The 19,731-nt window shown below is 46.4% G+C and overlaps 1 protein-coding gene across 3 annotated transcripts in view; it reads right to left on the bottom strand.

The window, feature by feature from the left end:
- WASF3 (WASP family member 3) overlaps positions 1–19,731 on the bottom strand; it is a 164,515-nt gene that overhangs the window by 23,627 nt on the left and 121,157 nt on the right. For all 3 annotated transcript variants that reach the window (XM_067562904.1, XM_067562906.1, XM_067562905.1), the window contains 2 exons: positions 10,123–10,257; positions 5,463–5,616 (listed from right to left, as the gene is read on the bottom strand). In XM_067562904.1, the coding sequence (XP_067419005.1) occupies positions 5,463–5,616; positions 10,123–10,257 (289 nt within the window). The remainder of the gene's footprint in view (positions 1–5,462; positions 5,617–10,122; positions 10,258–19,731) is intronic.

Raw genomic sequence — 19,731 nt, 5'->3', positions numbered from 1 at the left:
CCTGTTCCAGGACGACGCGAACAGGTCCAGTTGGGAAACACCCCACTAGTGGAAGATAAAACTTATCACCTCCGGGTGTAGTGACCAGTCATGTCGGGGTAGAAACGACCTGCTGAGGCGGTCCGCCTCATCGTTCCTGACCCTCGGGAGGTGAAAGGCAGATGTGGAAGTCGTGCCTCACCGCAAAGTCCCAAAGTCGGATGGCCTCCTGGCAAAGGGTCAAGGAGCGTGCCCCTCCCCCCCGTCCCCGCCTGTTCATACAGAACATGGCCGCTGCATTGTCCGTAAGGACCTGCAACATCCTGCCCCTCAGGAATCTGAGGAACACCTTGCAGGCCAGCCGGACTGCCCTGAGCTCCCGGACATTGATGTGGACACCCCTCTCTTGTGTTGACCAGAGCCCCTGGGTGCTGTGGTCTCTGCTGATGTGGGCCCCCCAGCCCACATCCAAGGCATCCATGATAAGAGTCACCGACGGTGCCAAGTCCCTGAAGTGAACACCCCTTAGAACCTCCCCTGGGTCCCTCCACCAATCCAGGGAGGTCAGTACCCGAGGGGGAACTGTGATCACTCTGTTCAACGAGTGCCTGGCTGGTGCATACACAGAGGCCAGCCACGCCTGGAGAAGCCTGAGCTTGAGGCGAGCCAGTCTCACCACATACATGCAGGCCGCCATATGGCCCAACAGCTAAAGGCAGTGCCTGGCTGTTGTCATGGGGGACCTGTGGAGATCGCTGATTATAGCAGTCATGGCCTCGAAGTGAGGTCGTGGGAGGAAGGCTCTGGCCTGGGTGGCATCCAGGGTGGCCCCGATTAATTCTATGCGCTGCACCGGGGTGAGGGTGGACTTCTGCTTGTTTATGAGCAGCCCCAGTCACACAGGTAAGTGCCAGGCTGTTCCTCACGTGGGCCCTGGACTTGCCCCAGATCAGCCAATCGTCCAGGTGGGGGGAAGATCTGGACCCCTTTGCGGCACAGGTGGGCCGCTACCACCGGCATGCATTTTGTGAAGACCCTGGGTGCGGACGAGAGGTCAAAGGGCAGAGCCGAGAACTGGTAGTGGGAGCCAGCTACGACACACCTGAGGAACCGTCTGTGAACAGACAGAATATTAATATGGAAATAAGCGTCCTTTAAGTCGAGGGCAGCGTACCAGTCCCCTGGATCTAGAGCCAGAATAATGGCGGTTAGGGAAACCATGCGGAACCTGAGGCGTCTGATGAACTTGTCTAATATGGGCCTCAGGCCCCCCTTTGCCTTGGGAATGAGAAAATAACATGAGTAAAACCCTTTTCCCCTTTCCCATGGAGGAACCTCTTCCACTGCTCCAAGGCAGAGGAGGGAATCCACCTCCTGTGTAAGGAGTTGCTCGTGAGAGGGGTCCCTGAAGAGGGACGGGGTAGGGGGAGAGTCTGGGGGGAAGTCCCCAGCGGACTACACCGAGGACCCAGCGGTCCGATGTAATGTTCTGCCACTCGGCGTAGAATGGCCGGAATCTGTAGGCAAAGGGCAGGGTTCAATCCAGAGAGACGGGAGAAGTGCCACCCTCGGACACACGCTCAAAATTGCCACTTGTTATTATTTCCCTTGGCTGGGCCTTGCTAAGGGCCCGCCGAGGAGCCCTGGTGATCGCGGCAGTGGGGTGGCCTGTATCTGTCTCGACCCCCTCCTGGGTTGAGCGGGTCTGGGTGGCAGTCTAGGGGCAGGCTGGGGCTGGCGCTGGGTTTGAGGCCGAGAGTGGCATCTCGAGGCCTGTGGTGTGTAAAGCTCTAGGGACCTCAGAGTAGTCCTAAAGTCTTTGGGGGCATGCAGTTTTTCATGTTTTTTCTGAAAAGAGGCCAGCGCCATCAAAGGGTAGGTCCTGGATGGACTGCTGAGCCTCTTGTGACAGGCCGGAAGACTGTAGCCAAGCAGACCTGCGCACCACGATGCCCGACGCCATCGCTCTGCTAGCAGCGTCTGCTGCATCACTGGTCAACTTCAGAGCCACCCCTGCTACTGCAGCACCCTCCTCAATCACCGTAGTGAAGTCCCCCGCCTGGTCACGTGGTAACGCCTGCACGAACCTCTGTAAGGAGGACCAGAGGTTCAGGTTGTATCTGCCAAGGAGCGCCTGATGATTGGCGATCCTCAGCTGCAGGACCCCCGTAGAATAGATCTTGAGGCCGAAAAGGTCCAATTTTTTGTAATCCTTATTCTTGAGGGTATTGCCCTGGGACCCCTGCCTCTCTTGTTGATTGGCGGCATCAACAATGAGAGTTCCCGGAGCGGAGTGGGTGTACAGATACTCGAACCCCTCCGCGGGAACGTAATAATTCTTTTCGGCGCCCTTGGACATAGGGGCAACCGATGCAGGGGTTTGCCAGAGGGCCTTGGCCAGCTTCAAGACCCTCTCATGTACTGGCAGGGCGACCCTAGAGGGCCCTGCTGACCCGGAGACACCAAACAGGGGGGTCCTCCTCCTCAGACAACTCCTTGAGCTCAAGGTTCAAATTACTGGCCACCCTCCTTAGCAGTTCCTGATACTCCTTAAAGTCAGAAACTGGCGCCCTACGGTCCCTGGCGGCCACATTGTCATGGGAGGAGGATTGTGGGAGGGGCCCCGTGGAGGGACCCTCACCAGGGTCCGATTCCTCCTCCGAGGAATGGCCCTTGTCTGGCTGGATCAGAGGAGGGGTGCTGGTTGGGCCACGGAGGAGAGGACCGACACCATACCTTGGCCCATCTGGGTCCCTCAAGGTCCCCAGTATGGCTACTGCCAGGGTCCATGTGGCCATGCTGGTGCCGGCATCGGTGCCGACTGGGATACCTCCCGATGATGGTCATGGGACCCCGAGCCACTGGATCTCTTATATCTATGGCCTTTGCCCACCTTGGATGACGATTGGCCCCGAGAAAATGACAAGGTGGAGGATCGTCGGTGCTGACGCTTGCGGTGCCGGCGGGGGGGTGAGCGGCTGGAGCTGGATGACGACCGCCACCTCCGCGCCGAGGTCTTGCGATGGCGCTTCCCTCTCGGGGACTGGGAGCGGTGCCAGCATCGTCGTCTCGGTGCCGTCTCCGACGACCGTGATCGGTGCTGCGGTGTTGCCGCTGTCAGTGCCGAGTCCTTCGGCACCAGGATCCTTGCCGGACTATGGTCCGGGGATCGGGAGCGGTGCCACTCTGTCTGTTCCGGTGCTGGACCCCCCGCCGGTGCCGGGGATCTGAATCGGTGCTGAGCGCATTGGGACTTGGGCATCAGGATCCGTGCCGGGCTGCGTGCCAGGGATCTTGACCACTGGCGAACGCGTTCGGCGTCTTCGGGTGCTGGGATCCGCGCCGAGCTGCGTGCCGGGGATCTGGACTGGTGCCGAGCTGGACTCGGTGCTGGGGTGCTGGATCTGGAACTGCGAATCCCGCACAAGGCGGGACTGTATCGGCATCGCATCGCGCTTGAACCTCTCAACCGCCCTCGGTGCCGTGGTGTCGAGGAGCTTGACGACTTGGTGTCGGAGCTGGGAGGGGAGCTCACACACTCTACCTTCTGTGACCGTCTGGGGGGAGACTTCGACTCCTGTCTCTGCCACCCACCGGGGCCACCCAGCATGGGTTTACCCCAAGACACTGACCCCTGCGCCCTCGGCCGAGGGGGGGATGGAGGCGTGGGCATGCCCATGAAGGTGCATGCCACTGCGAACGCCTTCGGTGTCAACGGCCCTTGCAGGTGCACTTCCCCACCCCAGGAGTTGGGAGAGGCTCCCTGCGAGGAGAAGCAGGTGCCAGAGTAATCTCTACGGCACGCGGCTGGTGCAACTCCTGACTCCCCCCAGGCCGGGCGGGCGATGCAGGGGAGTCCTGGCGCGTTGTGTCCTGCCGCTTCTTTCTTTTTGGCACCGGGCGGGTCGACGTCGGTGCTGGTGGAGCGCTCCGCACGGAGGAGATGCTCGGTGCCGCAGGGGAACGCGCCAGTTCAGAGTCTGGCCAAAGCGCAGACTCCATAAGTATGGCCTTTAAACGCGCATCCCTCTCCTTTTGGGTGAGTGGCTTGAAGGTCTTACAGATCTTGCATCTGTCTTTTCTACGCTGCTCTCCGAGGCAGCGGTCATGAGGATCACTCACGGGAAAAGCCTTGCCGCAAGCTGCGCAGGCTTTGAAGCCGGCTGAGCCAGGCATGGCCCAACCTTAAGCCCCTGAGGGCTATCTATCTTACCTATTTAACTAAACACTTAATGCTAACAACTATACTACTTAACAACTAATTAACAGTCACTTATCTAACAGAATGCTATGCGAAGGGGATGCTACTTCTAGTTAGCAAGGGCAGACGTTCCAGGATCCGTCACAGGCGAAAAGAAGGAACTGGGGGCCTGCGGAGTCGGTGGTGCCCTATGTACCGTGGCATGAGCGCGGTACTCCAGGGGGCGCCTAAGCTGACCCTACGGGGCCTGTTAAGTGGAAAAAAGTTCTGGGAACCAGAGCACGGGGCGCACTCTCACCTATATTGGAATGTATATGAGCAATCACTCGAAGCAGAAACTCACCATATTATACAACCAACACAAAATTACCCATCTCCACTTCTTCGGTTCACTTTCAGATGTTAATTTTTTTAGACATTTCAGTACAACATGAATATAAAGCACTTTCAGGTTGTAGTAGTTAATAGGCAAATTAACCTTTTATCAGTGCTTTTTTTTCCATATTAAGAGGAATACCAATTAACATAAGACAGTGTTTAATAGTAATGCTGCTCCCTGGGAAGCTGCAGAGTCCATTATGTTACTGGACTGACCCAGGGAGTTGAGAGAAGGAATTATCTGCACTCGACAGGCATGCAGTCCTGGTTCCTTTTCCACTGCACCAAGGAGGGGCAGCTGCTCTCTCTCTAGGTATTTATGCCACATTCATCGACTGAGTCATCTAGCATGGCAATAACCATGGATAAACTGAGATAGAAATTAAGTGATTTGTCTAAAACCATAGAGGAAGTTAGCGAGGTTTAGAAATTGGGAGTGTCTGGCTCACAGTCCTGTGCTCAGACTGTGCATTTTTAATGTAATAATTTCTATAGCTCCTTCCATATACAAAGCACGGAAAAAGCAAATTATGTTACCTTACATCCGATGGGCCATTTTCCACATTCGCAGAAAGCCAAATCATTGAAACTAATACAATAGCTTACTTTTCAAATACCAAAAATATTAATGCCTAGATACTAAACTGTTACAATTCAATCTGATGGGGCCTTGCATTATTTATACTTATTCTGTTAGTTAACTTTGTATCACGTTGCAGTGCGCAAAAGGTTACTCAAACCATTAGCTTGTAAACCTGAGGGTAGACCTGACCCCTCCGTTCAGAAATGCATTTGTACTGTATAGTTACTTACCCACTCTCCTCTACATTGCTCACGACGTATCTAGAATTAAATGAGATGAATGGCACAGTAACAAGAATTTAGGCACTGAATGTATCCATACCTATACGGTGTAAGAATATTCAATGGAGGTGGTTTGTCACTCTGATTGTAGATGTCAGCCACAGGATTAGGAATGCTGTTCTTTGAAACCACTTGCTGGTCCTGTATTGTTGAACTTTTGAATGCTTTTTTCATGTTGATATCTTGTAATGATACTATTAGAAAGGAAAACAGATATTTAATTGCTGATATTTTTTACTGGAGACCAAAAATCAAATCTCATTTTACAACATTCAAGAGTTATTTATTTGAAAATATTTCACCAAACTTTTCAGTACTCACATGTAGTAGCAAAACAGAAGTAATATTTATATATTTAATTTGTATAGTAAGTTATGTCAATTTATCATATGAGAACGTAGGAATTACCATGCTGAATTGGACCCAAGATCAATGTAGTACACATCCCATCTCCAATGATGTCACCAGATGCCTCAGGGGGTGCAAGAACCCCACAATAGGCAGGGGTGAAGTAATCTGTCCCCCACATTTGATCTCATCCTGATCTCTAATAGTTAGCAATTGGCTTGTCCTTGTGAATCAGACACATTCCAGATCTACAGTCTCTATATCGTTAATTAAATCATGTCTCTTATTTGTCTCCCTTCTTAGGTGAATAATCCATCTTTTCATACTCTCGTCAACTGAGCATTTTTCCATGCCCTTGTTCATTCCTGGTGCCCTTCTCTGAACCCCCCTCAGGTCTGCAATATCCATTTTTAGACGGGGTGATCAGTAGTGAACACAAGATCCCAAATGAGGCTGCACCACTGATTTATATTAAGGCAATATAATATTCTTCATATTGTTCATCATTCCATTCTTTATGCAACGGGACATTTGCTTTTTTGACCACACCTGAACCATGAGCAGAGATTGTCATTCACTGGTATGTCTACACTTCAAGCTGGGGGTGTGATTCTCAGCTCTAGGAGAGGTAGGGTACGTTTACATAGCAAAAATAAAAGGACCCATGGCAGCAAGTCTGAGAGCCCAGGTCAACTGACTCGGGCTTACAGGGCTCACGCTATAGGCCTAAAAACAGCAGTATAGACATTTGGGCTCAGGCTGGGGCCTAGGCTCTGAGATCCACCTACCTCATCAGGTTTCATACCGTGGGCTCCAATCTGAGCCCGAATGGTTACACTGCCATTTTTAGCACCATAGCACGAGCCCCAAGAGCCCCAGTCAATTGACTCAGACTGTAAGACTCACTGCCACGGATCTTTTTGCAGAGCAGAGATACCTCTACTCGTGCTAGCTCTCACGGAGTTAGTGCACTAAAAACAGACTGCAGCCAGCAGCAGCTGCATGAACAGCAGGAGAGGCTAGCTGCCCTGAGTTCATGACCCTCAGACACAGGGTACATAGTCAAGGCGGCTCATGCTATTATGGCTATATTCTATTCAGATCATGCTTGCTCTATGAGATCTAGTGCAAATATTTTGCCTCAAGCTGGGAATCACAGCCTCAGCTCAAATGACTTACCCATTGAGCCATCTACAGTGACACCCAGATCCAATTCGAGTTGATACAGTTAATTTAGAAAGTTGTAAGGCGTGTGAGTTTAGATTTTTCCCTCCAATGTGTGCTGCTTTGCATTTATTTACATTTTAATTTCATTTGTCATCACGTTGCCCATTCACCTAGTTTGTTTAGATCATTCTGAATTCCTTTCAATCCACTCTGGTCCTGACTAATTTACCTAAATATGTCATCCGCAAGTTTTGCTACCTCACTATTCACCCCCCCCCCCTTTTCCAGATCACTAATATATTAAGCAACATGGAGCCTAATATAAAATCTTGAGGCTCCTTGCTGCTAACCCTTTGCCATGATAATTGACCACTTAATCCTAATTTTTGCTCTATTTCTTACCTCATTTTTGAGAAATATTTAGCCTCTCACTCCATGACTACCCAGCTTCTTTAGTAACCTCTACACAGATGGAGGAATTAGGAACAAAAAACTTGAAATTTCCAATTTCTTTCACCTGGCCAGCACATATGGGTCCAAAAACTTATTTTTTTTCCCCCCACCCCTCAATTCCTTTTTAACCTATTTGAATGTGAAATGATATCAGAATTACAGGCAGTTTTTTCAGTCATATAGTCTAGATTTGTTACATCCTACTTTAGGGGTAAAATTTTCAAACAGAGGTGATTTAGGAGCCTAAGCCCCACTGAAAGTCAATGGGACTTAGGAATTTTTGAAAACATTATCAAAAACAATTAGTTATCCCATTCATTATGGTGCTTCCAGCAATGACATTAGGATGAAATCTTATGTAATTTTCCTAAAAAAATGCATTTCTACTGATATTAAACCTATTGGGAGTAAAATGGAATAACTGATTTTACTGAAGTTAATTTTAGGCAGTCAGACATATTGATTAACCTCTGGTACCAATCATCTTTACCGCAAAAATTCCAATTCTCAGAGCCAAAGAAATTCCCTACGGAGAATAAAACAACATTAAAATCGTTTGTGTGTGGTTTTTTAATTTGAAAGGTTAGCACTGTAGGGGTAACTATCGAAAGTATTTTTGAATGGAGTCTCCTACGAACCTCAGATCTAGTCAGTCACAAACAGACAAACAAAAGCAAATTTGAGTGACTCTACAGCTTCAGAGGCTAATCAGAAACTATCCATAATGGAATAAATTGGCTGATGATTTTTTAAAATAAATTAAAATAATTTAAGTTTTAATTTAGTTTTTCTGAAATGTTCCAGATTAGATTAAGGTCCTACAATTTATCAAAGAACAGGTTCAATATGGACATCAGTTGTGCTAGTTTCCTCACATTACCATAGCAGTGTGTCTCAAACTTACGCTACAGGAGCACTCAAAGTTTCTGAGCCCATTTAGTTCTTGGTCTCTTTTCCTGAGGCAGCAAAAAATGCATTAATGCCAGTTCTGGTATTTTGCAAAGCAGGTATCTGTTAACTAGCAACTGGACTGAGATAAGCAACTCTTCATATACATTAGGAAAAACAGCCCTCACATATTAAAACTTTGAGTCACTAGCAATCTAGATATGAAAGACTTCATATTTTTCCAATTTCCTGAGCCATCTAAAAACTTGCAAAAGTATTTGCTAAATTTAGGAACTCAATCTTCAGGGAGATATTGATAGGACAACCATATTACATTGCCATATTCTTCCAGAAAAGGAAGCATGTTCAGCAGCCGCTTCAAACTCACATATGGTTTGCCATTAAAAGCATGCAGACATAAAACCAATTCAGAAGCAAAGCTTATCAAAATTTAGACGAGATAAGGTATGTGGCCTGAACAAGGAGTCAGCAATCTGTCCTGCCAGCTTGATGGGCACCAGTTGACTATGCTGGCATTAGAGGCAAGTGATCAGGGTGACTGCCCTGAGTGCCAAATTAACATATCTGGGGAGAAAGAGGCCAAAATTTTGTTTTGCTTGGCTGTTCAGGGGGCAAAACACCTAGGGCTGGCCATGACTAGACTGCCTCGGACATGGTCTGCTCCAGTAATACTGCCACTGAAGACTTAAAAGAGTATTTCACACTAGATTATCCTGGCAGGTCCAGGTGCAAGACTGAGACCCTGTCATATATGAGGAACAGTGCAATTCCAAAAAACAAGGATTTGATTATAGTTGTGCATGCACCATGTGCCAGTTCCTTTAATTCAACTTTAAAGTATCCTTTGCATCAGAATGCCATACCCAGTGTACAAGTGAAACATATATCCTAATATAGCCCTACTTTTTTTAATCATTCAAGTCAGTAGCTTCTTTAAAGAAATCTATTTTTATACATACACTGTTGGCATTATGATGCTATATAAATCCAGCATCAAATTATTCAGCACCTTTGAACTGTATCATTAAAAAAACCCACAAGCTTTTCAATATTAGGAAATTGAAATTGTAAGCAAGCTTGCACATTTCAGCTTTTTTTTTTTTAAAGGTAGGATATGGGAATATGTTTTTTAAATTATTTAATTTAATATGTCCTTTCAAACAAAGTCTGGGTCTTCCTTAAGTTCTTATTGAATATTTTTAATTTGGTCATTCATTTTGTAAATATATACATAAACAAGTAATGCTGTAAAAATTTGGTGTTGATCCACGGAAGTGCAGTTTCTGGTGATTTGAACTTTATATCACATTAGCTAGTCGATAGTACATAAATCACCATTTTCTTTAGGAAAAGAGGATTATAACAGCACAGATTAGAGCCAGTCATACAAGAGAGACACTACTAATGAAAGTCAACTCTAACTTGCAACTCTTTTAAAATGAAAGGGCCAAATGCCCTAAACATTTTTATAGTTTTACAATTTGGAAAATTTTCACCATTGACTACACTAAATAACTTCTGATTTATTAAGATGACTTAAGTCATGAGTGTAAGAGCTATGTCTCCTGTCATGAAAGGCCAGGATTGTATCACAAAGCCCTCAAAAACTAAAATTTCAAATCAAATGTGAAGAGAGTTAAGGAGTTCAAAAATATTTTTCTCCAGTTAACCTAATCTGATCTTTTCCAGCAAGCCCTCCTAATAAACATGATGAAATATCAGATCAGCATTATTCCAAAGGAAAAGCAGTGATTGTTGTGTAATTAATTACTCTGGTCTTGTCAACATCACTTCTGCTTCAGTGCTTTCATGCAATTACCTACCCTCTTCCACCGTTGAATCCAGCTGGGTAACTTTGACAGCCAGGCGATCAATTCTGTCTTGAAGAGAATTTGCTCTGATGTAGAAGTTGTTGGCCTCATTAAACAACTCACCAAATATGTCTTCAGCATGCTTGCCTATAGAGAAAAATAGAGAACGCCATCTGTTAAAGACTTATAAAACACAGGAAACACTGCTTCAACAGCATGATATTACAGTTAAACATTTGTCATAGAATTACAATATACTAACTACCACGCACCTTAGCAATGCAGTATTACATTCAGAACAGCTAAATGCAATGCAAATCGTCAGAGAGATTAAAATAAAATTAAACCATCTTCTTAAGGAGCTGAGCTGCTAACAAAAACATATAATCATTACAATCCACTTCTGTGCCAAAAACTCAATGGTAACCAATGTTATTGCTATCTTTTAAAAGGTTCCAGAGTCAATCCTGGGAATAGTAGCGAGTGATAGTAAGTCAAGTATTATTTTGTATGTATATTAATCATCTGAACAAGAGCGATCAGCAAGAAGTGGCAGAATTATGTTAAAGTTTTAAGTTGTGCCCTATAACCAGGCTTAATTGTACACATGGTTAATTAAGGACATTCCAAAAATGCCCTTCAGGGCTGTGTATTGACTACTGGGTTGTTCAATGAAATCCTTTGGCTGCTTTGAAGTCTGTTACTGGAGAGTGAAAAATGTCAACATTATAGAACCCTGGAGGAGTTTCCGCTTTCCTGGATCCTTTATTTTGAAAAAGTCCATTAATCTAACAGTGACAACTGATGCTCACAGAATAGGGATGAAAGAAAATTTACAATACAGTAGAACCTCAGTTACTAACTGACCAGTTAACCACAACCAGAAGAATGGAATCAGGTAGCAGCAGAGACCAAAAAAACAAACAAAAAGCAGCAAATACAGTATAGTATTGTGTTAAACGTAAACCACTAAAAATAAAGGAAAAGTTTTTAAAAAATTGACAAGGTAAGGAAACTGTTTGTGCTTGTTTCATTAAAATAAAATGGTTAAAAGCAGCATTTTTCTTCTGCATAGTAAGGTTTCAAAGCTGCATTAAGTCAATATTCAGTTGTAAACTTTTGAAAGAACGAACAACCATAGCATTACGAACATTTCAGCGTTACGAACAACCTCAATTTCTGAGGTGTTCCTAACTGTGGGGTTCTACTATATTCTGATTTTATTTTTTCACTTTTCTGAGTGTGGGAGCTTCTGAGTAGTAGAATCCCCACTGACAGTGTGGTGTCAAAATCTGTAGATAACACAATAAGCTAGATCCTCAGGTGCACCCAAGCTCTGCTTTCTGCCTCCCCTGCAAAAAGAAAATACTCCTGGAAACAGTTGACAAACAATAAGGACCAGGGAAAAAAAAAAAAAAGGGAAACCAACTTTTAGCAATGCCTCTATTTAAATGTTCATCTTCAGGCTGCACTGGCTTTCAAAGATTCCCTCTGATGCCTTGGCTAAATCAAAAGCTAAAGTTTACAAAGTGCTTTAAAAGAGGAAAATCAGTACATGATCATGAGAAGTGTCAGTTACCTCAGAGTAGATAGAAGAGATTATTAAAGATCTGCTGGAGAATAAAAAAAAAGTTACTAACCTCCTGTAACTGTTGTTCTTAGAGATGTGCTGCTCATGTCTACTCTAGTTAGGTGTACGCGTGCTGTCTGCAGTCACCAGAAGATTTTTTCCCCAGTGGTATCCATAGGGTTGGCTCTGGAGCCCCCTGGAGTTGCTCCTTCATGGTGTCCTATATAGGGCTCTGCCGACCGTCCACCTCTTCAGTTTCTTCTTGCCAATATGCTCCAACAGGGGGGAAGGCGGGTGGGTCTTGGAATTGACATGAGCAACACATCCCAAAAAACAACAGCTACAGAAGGTAGTGAAGACTCTTAAGGAAATCAAGGCTCAGGTGATCTTGAGTGGGATTCTGCCTGTTCCTAGATGAGGACTACAAAGACATGACAAGATTATGATGATCAACAGATGGCTCAGGCAGTGGTGCTATAAGGAGGGCTTTGGGATGTATGGCCACTGGGAGGCATTCATGGACAGAGACTGTTCTCTTGGGATGGACTTCACCTGAGTAGGGAGGGAAATAGACTTCTAGGATGGAGTTTGGCACACCTGATTAAGAGAGCTGTAAACTAGGAATTTGGGGGGGAGATGCCCAGCTAATCTCTCACACCCAATTTTAACATTGAGAGGGAGGAAAATTAAGTAAGAAAGGATATAGCAGTGGGTAAGAGAATGGACATTAAGAGAAAGGGTAGTGTAGCTACCAGTCTAATAGATGACGGCTGGCGGTAGAATGACTGTGCCAAATCGGGTAAGGAATGTGAGCGAAGCTGAACAACAAAACTTAAGATGTTTATACACCAATGCGAGGGGCCTGGGTAACAAAATGGAGGAACTAGAGCCACTGATGCAGAAAGTGAAACCAGATATTATAGGGATAACAGAAACATGGTGAAATAGTAGTCATGACTGGAGTACAGGTATTGAAGGGTACGTGCTGTTTGGGAAAGACAGAAATAAAGGCAAAGGTGGTGAGCAGCATTGTATATCAATGATGAGGTTAACTGTAAAGAAATTAGAAGCGATAGAATTGATAAGACCGAGTCTGTCTGGGCAAAAATCACATTGGGGAAGAAAACGACTAGAGCTTCCCTGGGGATAGTGCTTGGGGTATGCTACAGACCACTGGGATCCAATTTCAATATGGATAGAGACCTCTTTAATGTTTTTAATGAAGTAAATACTACTGGGAAATGTGTGATTATGGGAGACTAACTTCCCAGATATAGACTGGAGGACAAGTGCTAATAATAATAATAATAATAATAGGGCCCAGATTTTCCTGGATGTGACAGCTGACTGATTCCTTAACCAAACAGTTGCTGAACCAAGGGGATGCCATTTTAGATTGGTATTGGTGAGTAGTGAGGACTGCATAGACGAACTGGTTGTAGGGGACAACCTTGGTTTGAGCAACCATGAGCTAATTCAGTTCAAACTAAATGGAAGGATAAACAAAAATAGATCTGAGACTAGGGTCTTTGATTTCAAAAGGGCTAACTTTAAAACATTAAGGGAATTAGGGAAGTGGATTGGACTGAAGAACTCCTGGATCTAAAGGCAGAGGAGGCCTGGAATTACTTCAAATCAAAGTTGCAGAAAATATCTGAAACCTGCATCCCAAGGAAAGGGAAAAAATTCATAGGCATGAGTTGTAGATCACACTGGATGAGCAAGCATCTCAGACAGGTAATTAAGAGAAAGCAGAAACCCTACGAGTGGAAGATGAGAGGGATCAGCAAGGAAATTTTACTTCTTGGAGGTGAGAACATGTAGGGATAAAGTGAGAAATGCCAAAAGCCAAGTACAGTTGGACCTTGCAAAGGGAATTAAAAATCAATAGTAACAGGTTCTATAGCCATATAAATAAGACGGAAACAAAGAAAGAAGAAGTGGGACTGCTAAACACTGAGGATGGCACAAGAACAAACGGATATAAACTGGCCATCAGGAAGTTTAGACTTGAAATTAGATGAAGATTTCTAACCATCAGAGGAGTGACGTTCTGGAACAGCCTTCCAAATGGAGCAGTGGGTGCTAAAAAACCTAGCTGGCTTCGAGATTGAGCTTGATAAATTTATGGAGGGGATGGTATGATGGGACAGCCTAATTTGGCAATTAGTTGATCTTCTACTACTAGGGGTAAATATGCCCAATGGCCTGTGATGGGATGGGTTCTGAGTTACTACAGAGAATTCTTTCTTGGGTGTCTGGCTGGTGAATCTTGCCCAAATGCTCAGGGTTTAGCTGATCGCCATGTATGGGGTCAGAAAGGAATTTTCTCCCAAGGCAGAATGGCAGAGGCCCTTGGGGTTTTTTACCTTCCTTGGCAGCATGGGGCATGAGTCACTTGCTGGTGGATTCTCTGTACCTTGAAGTCTTCAAACCATGATTTGAGGACTTCTCAGTCATAGGTTAGGAGTCTATTAGTGGCATGGGTGGGTGAGGTTCTGTGGCCTGCACTGTGCAGGAGGTCAGACTAGATGATCATAATGGTCCCTTCTGACCTTAAAGTCTATGAGTAACTGTTTTTTCTTCTTTGAGTGCTTGCTTGTGTCGATTCCAAATAGGTGACTCCCAAACATCCCCATCGGAGGAAGGGCTGGAGCTCAACGGACTACAGATTGTAGCACTACTCTACCTACCACTGCATCATCTCTAGTTTGGAGTGTAATCACGTAATGTGCTGCAAAGTTGTCTTGACCGCATCACTGCCCTACAGATTTCCTGTATCGGGATCTGAGCTAAAAATGCTGTTAAGGATGCCTGGGGCCTTGTGGAGTGGGCTGTGATTGCAGGGGCTGGCACGTTTGCCAGGTCATAGCAAGCACTGATACAAGACATTATCCATGAAGAAATTCTTTCAGATGAGACTGAAAGGCCCTTTATCCTATCTGCTACCGCCACAAAAAGTTGAGTTGTTTTTCTAAATGGCTTAGTTCTTTCAACGTAGAATACCAGTGCCCTTCTAACATTCAGTGAGTGAAGCATCTGTTCTCCGTTGTTGGCAAGCGGTTTGGGATAAAACGTCGGAAGAAAAACGCCCTTATCTTTGAAAAAGACAGTATGAGGGGGTTCCAATGTGAGGACCCCAAGTTCAGAAACTCTCCTAGCTGAGATAATAGCCACTAGGAAGGCTACTTTCAATGACAGGTATAGTAGGAAGCATGTTGCCAATGGCTCAAATGGCAGCTTCATCAATACTGATAACACCAGATTCAGGTCCCATTGAGGAACCGGCAGACGTATTTGAGGAAACAACCTGTCCAGTCCCTTGAGGAATCGAGCTACTGTGTGATTTTCAAAGGTTGACCAGCCTGCTACCCAAGGATGAAAAGCCGAAATTGCAGCCAGGTGGACCTTGATTGGTGATACTGCAAAAGTCCCTGATGTTTAAGATTTAATAGGTAGTCCAAGATAAGAGGTATAGAAGATGTCTCCGGAGAGGTGCCTTTCTGCATGGACCAGATTGAGAACCTCTTCCATTTTGCCAGGTAGGTAGCCCTAGTGGAGGGTTTCCGACTACCCAAGAGAATCTCCCTGACTTGCTCGGAACATTCCAAATCCTGGGGGCTCAGCCATGGAGTTTCCACGCCGTGAGATGAAGGAATTGTAGGTTTGGATGATGAAGGCAGTCGTGATCCTGAATGATCAGGGATGGCAACAGTGGAAGATTGATAGGAGCCTTCACTGAGAGATTGAGGAGCATGCTAGTGTACCAGTGCTGCTGTGGCCACGCTGGTGCTATCAAGATTATTGAAGACTTTTCTTTTCTGACCTTCAGAAGGACCTTGTGCACCAGTGGTATCGGAGGGAATGCGTAGAACAAGTGACCCATCCACGGGATGGGAAAAGCATCTGCGATTGACCCCGGGTTGTGATTTTGGAATGAGAAGAAATGTGTGCATTTCCTGTTGGATTTTGTCATGAATAAGTCTATGTGGGGAATCCCCCACCTCCAGAAGATGTCATTCGCTACATCTAGACGGAGGGACCTCTTGTGGACAGATATAAATCTACTGAGGTAGGCTGCCAACACATTCTGAGATCCTAAGAGGTAAGTCACTTCTAGGTGGATCATGTGAGCTACACACAATTGCCAAAGGTTGAGGGTTTCCTGGCACTAGAGAGAGGAGTGAGCTTCACCCTGTTTGTTTATACAAAACGTTGCTGTTGTGTTGTCTGTTCTTACTGACATGCATTTGCCTTTCAGATGGGTGAGGCAAACTGCACTGCACTCAGCTTCCTCATGTTGGTATGAGTAGAGAGATCTTCCTGAGACCATTGCCCCTGAGTCCTGAGGCGTCCTAGGTGAGCCCCCCCAGTCTGTATCCGAAGCGTCGGTCACTAAGGTCAGGGTGGGAGATGGAAGATTGAATGGGACCCCTGCACAGAATATCTGTGGGTCTAGCCACCAATGTAGCATCTCCAGCACTGACAGTGGAATTGATATTACCCTGTCGATGAAATCCCAGGAAGGTCTGTAGACTGAGACCAGCCCAAGTCAGTAGAGGCCTGAGATATGCATGCCGCTAGGTGGCCAGCAGCTTCGGGCAATTTCTGGCTGTGGTCATGGGGTGCCATTTCCAAACCTCTATGATGTAGCCTATGGCCTGGAATCTGAATTCTGGAAGGTAGGCTGTGGCCTGACTGGAGTCTATAACTGCTCCTATGAACTCTTATCCTTTCAGTAGAGGTCAGGACAGACTTTTGCATATTGATCAGAAGGCCTACTCTAGTGAACATCAGTCATGAATTCTACGTTAACTTCCACCTGTTGTCTGGAGCAACCCTTGATTGGGCAATCATCCAAGTATGAGTAAACCTATATCTCCTGCTTTCTGAGAAATGCGGCTACCACCGGCATGCACTTCGTGAACACTCTGGGAGCTGCAAAGAAGTCGAATGGAAGTACCGTAAATTGGTAATGTGACCGGTTGACTATGAAATAGAGGAACTTTCTGTGTCTTGGAATAATTGACACATGAAAATATGCATCCTTCAGTTCAAGGGCAGAGTACCAATCACCTGGATCAAGAGAGAGAATAATTGATGCCAAGCAGATCATCCGAAACTTCAAATTCTCATAACTGTTGAGGTTCCTCTGGTGTAGGATGGGTCTGAGACCATCTTTGGCTTGCAGGATTAGGAAGTAGTGGAAGTAGAATCCCTTTCTCCTTAGCTCCCAAGGAACCTCTTCCACCACTCCTGTTTTTAAGAGCTCCTGTACTTCTTCAATCAGAAGTTGCTCGTGAGAGGGATGGGGAGGGTGGGAGTCGAAAGGGAGGAAGGGAGCTGAATTGGATACAGTATCCCAGTTCTACCATGCGTAGTACCCAGTAATCCAGGCCCACACATGGTCTGAGTGGGATAAGCAGTTTGAAAATAGGAAATGTGGATCCAGGTCTTGGGTTGGTGCATCATCCCTGAGCGCTCCATCAAAAGTTATACTTGGAACCTGAGGGTTGCTTCGACTGGCCTGCTCCGTGGCCGGGCAGATTCTGGGGAGGTCTTTTCCTGTAATTTCTGCCCCTCCTGCCGAAGTCCTGCCTTTGCTGAGGCTGGTAAAAACAAGGCAACATTTGAGATTTAAAATGCCTCCTTTGGGGTGTTTGAGTGTGTAGACCCAGTGACTTGAGGGTAGTTCTTGAAACTATGCAGTTTTGAGGACTGATCCTCAAATGGAAGGTCTTGTATATTCTGTTGCACCTCAGGGGAGGTCTGAGGCCTGTAGCCATGAGCTACATTGCATTGCTATCCCCAAGACCTCGTACTGGGCTGCAGCATCAGCCACACCTAGTGCCTCTTGAAGTGATGCCTTTGCTGTGGCCTTGCCCTCCTCCACTAGGGTAATAAATTCTTTTTTGGAGTCAGGAGGGATGGATTCTGTAAACTTTAGCGTAGATCCTCTGGGTGTTGAAGAAGTATCTACTCAACACTGTCTGGGGATTTGCCACATGGAGTTGGAGGGTGCCAGTAGAATATATCTTCCTGCTAAAGTGGTCCATCATTTTTGCCTTCTTGGCCTTAAGTGTTGGTCCTTGGTTCCTGTCTCTCCCTCATTTGCCAGCGCAACCACCATAGACCCTGAAGGGGGGTAGGTGTAGAGGTACTCAGTTCTTTGCAGGGACAAAATATTTTCATTCCACCTTCTTGGGGGTTGGGGGAAACGAAGCTGGGTTTGCCACAATAATTTCTTAGTTTGGTGGATTGTGTTAATTAGAGGCAGGGCTAACTTGGCTGCGCCTGATGGGGCTAAGATGTCTGTCATTAGGTCGGTCCCCCCTTCAGAGACCTCCTCAACCTTAAGCCCCAGGTTTTGGGCAACTCGACAAAGGAGATCCTGGTGGGCCTTGCTATCCTCCACTGTGTCTGTGTTGGTGAGGAGCCAGCGACCACCTCATCGGGTGAAGATGATGATTCCCTTACTTAGGTAGTCGCTTGTCCCTCTGCACCCAGAAGGTCCCGTGGTACTGGATGTTCTAATTTGATGCCGGGTTCAGTACTGGGTTTGGTGCCATGTCTGGCATCATAATTGATGCCAGTGCCAATGTCTGGACATGAAGCAGTCTCTGACCGGGGCTGGTGTCTGCTCCCTGATGCCACTGAGAAGGAGCGCCATGATTGAGGACTCTGGGCTTGGTGGAAGGTCCATGGGGTCCAGAATAGCCACTGAGCCGGTATTTGCCACAGTGTGGCCATGCCATGGAGTAGGGGTGGGTGATCTTCCAGCTCCAGTATCTCCCTCTTTCTCAGTGCCAACTTCACTTGGAGGTATATGACTCTGCCTCTGAGTCAGATCCTGAATATTTGCTCTGGGGAGCGGGCCAGTGCAGTGCTGGTTGGGGCCAGTGATGAGTGCTGTGGCGATGGCTGACATGACATCATCGCAGGCTTCTCCATGGATGGTACCATACAATTCCTCAGTACCGGGGCCTCTACCTCAGATGCCCTTTCATGGGTTTGATAGGTGGTGCCGAGATCTCGATAAGCACAGCAGCCTCGAATGTCTCCAAGGTGGGGAGGAGTTGGAGATCTTCCTCAAACTCTCTGGTGGGGGAGTTTGTATGCACCGGACTTGGGGCCAGAGTCGATGGTGCTGCAGCCGCCAGAGCTATGCTTGAGTGGCCTGGCATGGGTCACACTCCAGTCGTGCTCTTATGTGCCGATGGCTTGGGCGTTGGTGAGTGACCCATCTGAGTTCTGCTTTTTCCTTAGTATGGGGGAATGAGAGTGGTGCCATGCTCTCGAAGTGTCCCTCGGTGCCGGTGACTCCTGGCGGTGCCAACAGTCTCTTGAGCCAAAGTCTTTCCTTGGTGCCAACTCTTGGATGGAGGCTGGTGTGCTCCATACCAAGGTCAACATGCTTGGCACCGGTTCTGATTCGCTCAGAGATGGCTGGAGGGCCACGCCTTCATAAGTATAAACTTTAGTCATTGGCTCCTGTCTTTTTGGATTCAGGGATGAAAATCTCTGCAAATCTTGCAGCGCGTCCCTTTGGTGGGTTTCTCCAAGGCACTTGAGACAAGTAGAGTGTGGGTCACTCTTGGGTATGGGGTTCTTGCAGCAAGAATCACATGGTTTAAATCCAGGGCACTGAGGCATACCCCAGCTCCTGAGAAGGAAAGGGAAGAAAAATCCCCTAAGGGGATCTACTAACACTACTGTATTTACTTTAACTGACACTTTACACCACTTTATCTATTTACAGATCAGAGACTGGACAATCACTGGGAAGGGGACCCTGCAACACAACAGGCAATGGATTCCAGCTGACCATCACAGGCGGTAAGAAAGAACTGAGGAGGCGAAGGGTCAGCAGAGCCCTATATAGGGCGTCATGAAGGTGCGACTCCAGGGGGATTTAGAGCTGACCCTACAGATACCACTGGGGATAAACCTTCCAGCGATGAGCACACTCCTAATTGGAATCGACATTTGCAAGCACCCAAAGAATTTTCTCTTTTAACATTGAAAAATATTTTTCTACTGCACTTGCTACT

This window comes from Emydura macquarii, unplaced genomic scaffold, assembly GCF_026122565.2.
Source record: "Emydura macquarii macquarii isolate MOO-44397 ecotype Brisbane River unplaced genomic scaffold, CSIRO-AGI_Emac_v2 contig_2473, whole genome shotgun sequence".
Classification (NCBI taxonomy): domain Eukaryota; kingdom Metazoa; phylum Chordata; order Testudines; family Chelidae; genus Emydura; species Emydura macquarii.
This window is presented reverse-complemented; position numbering and strand designations above follow the sequence as displayed.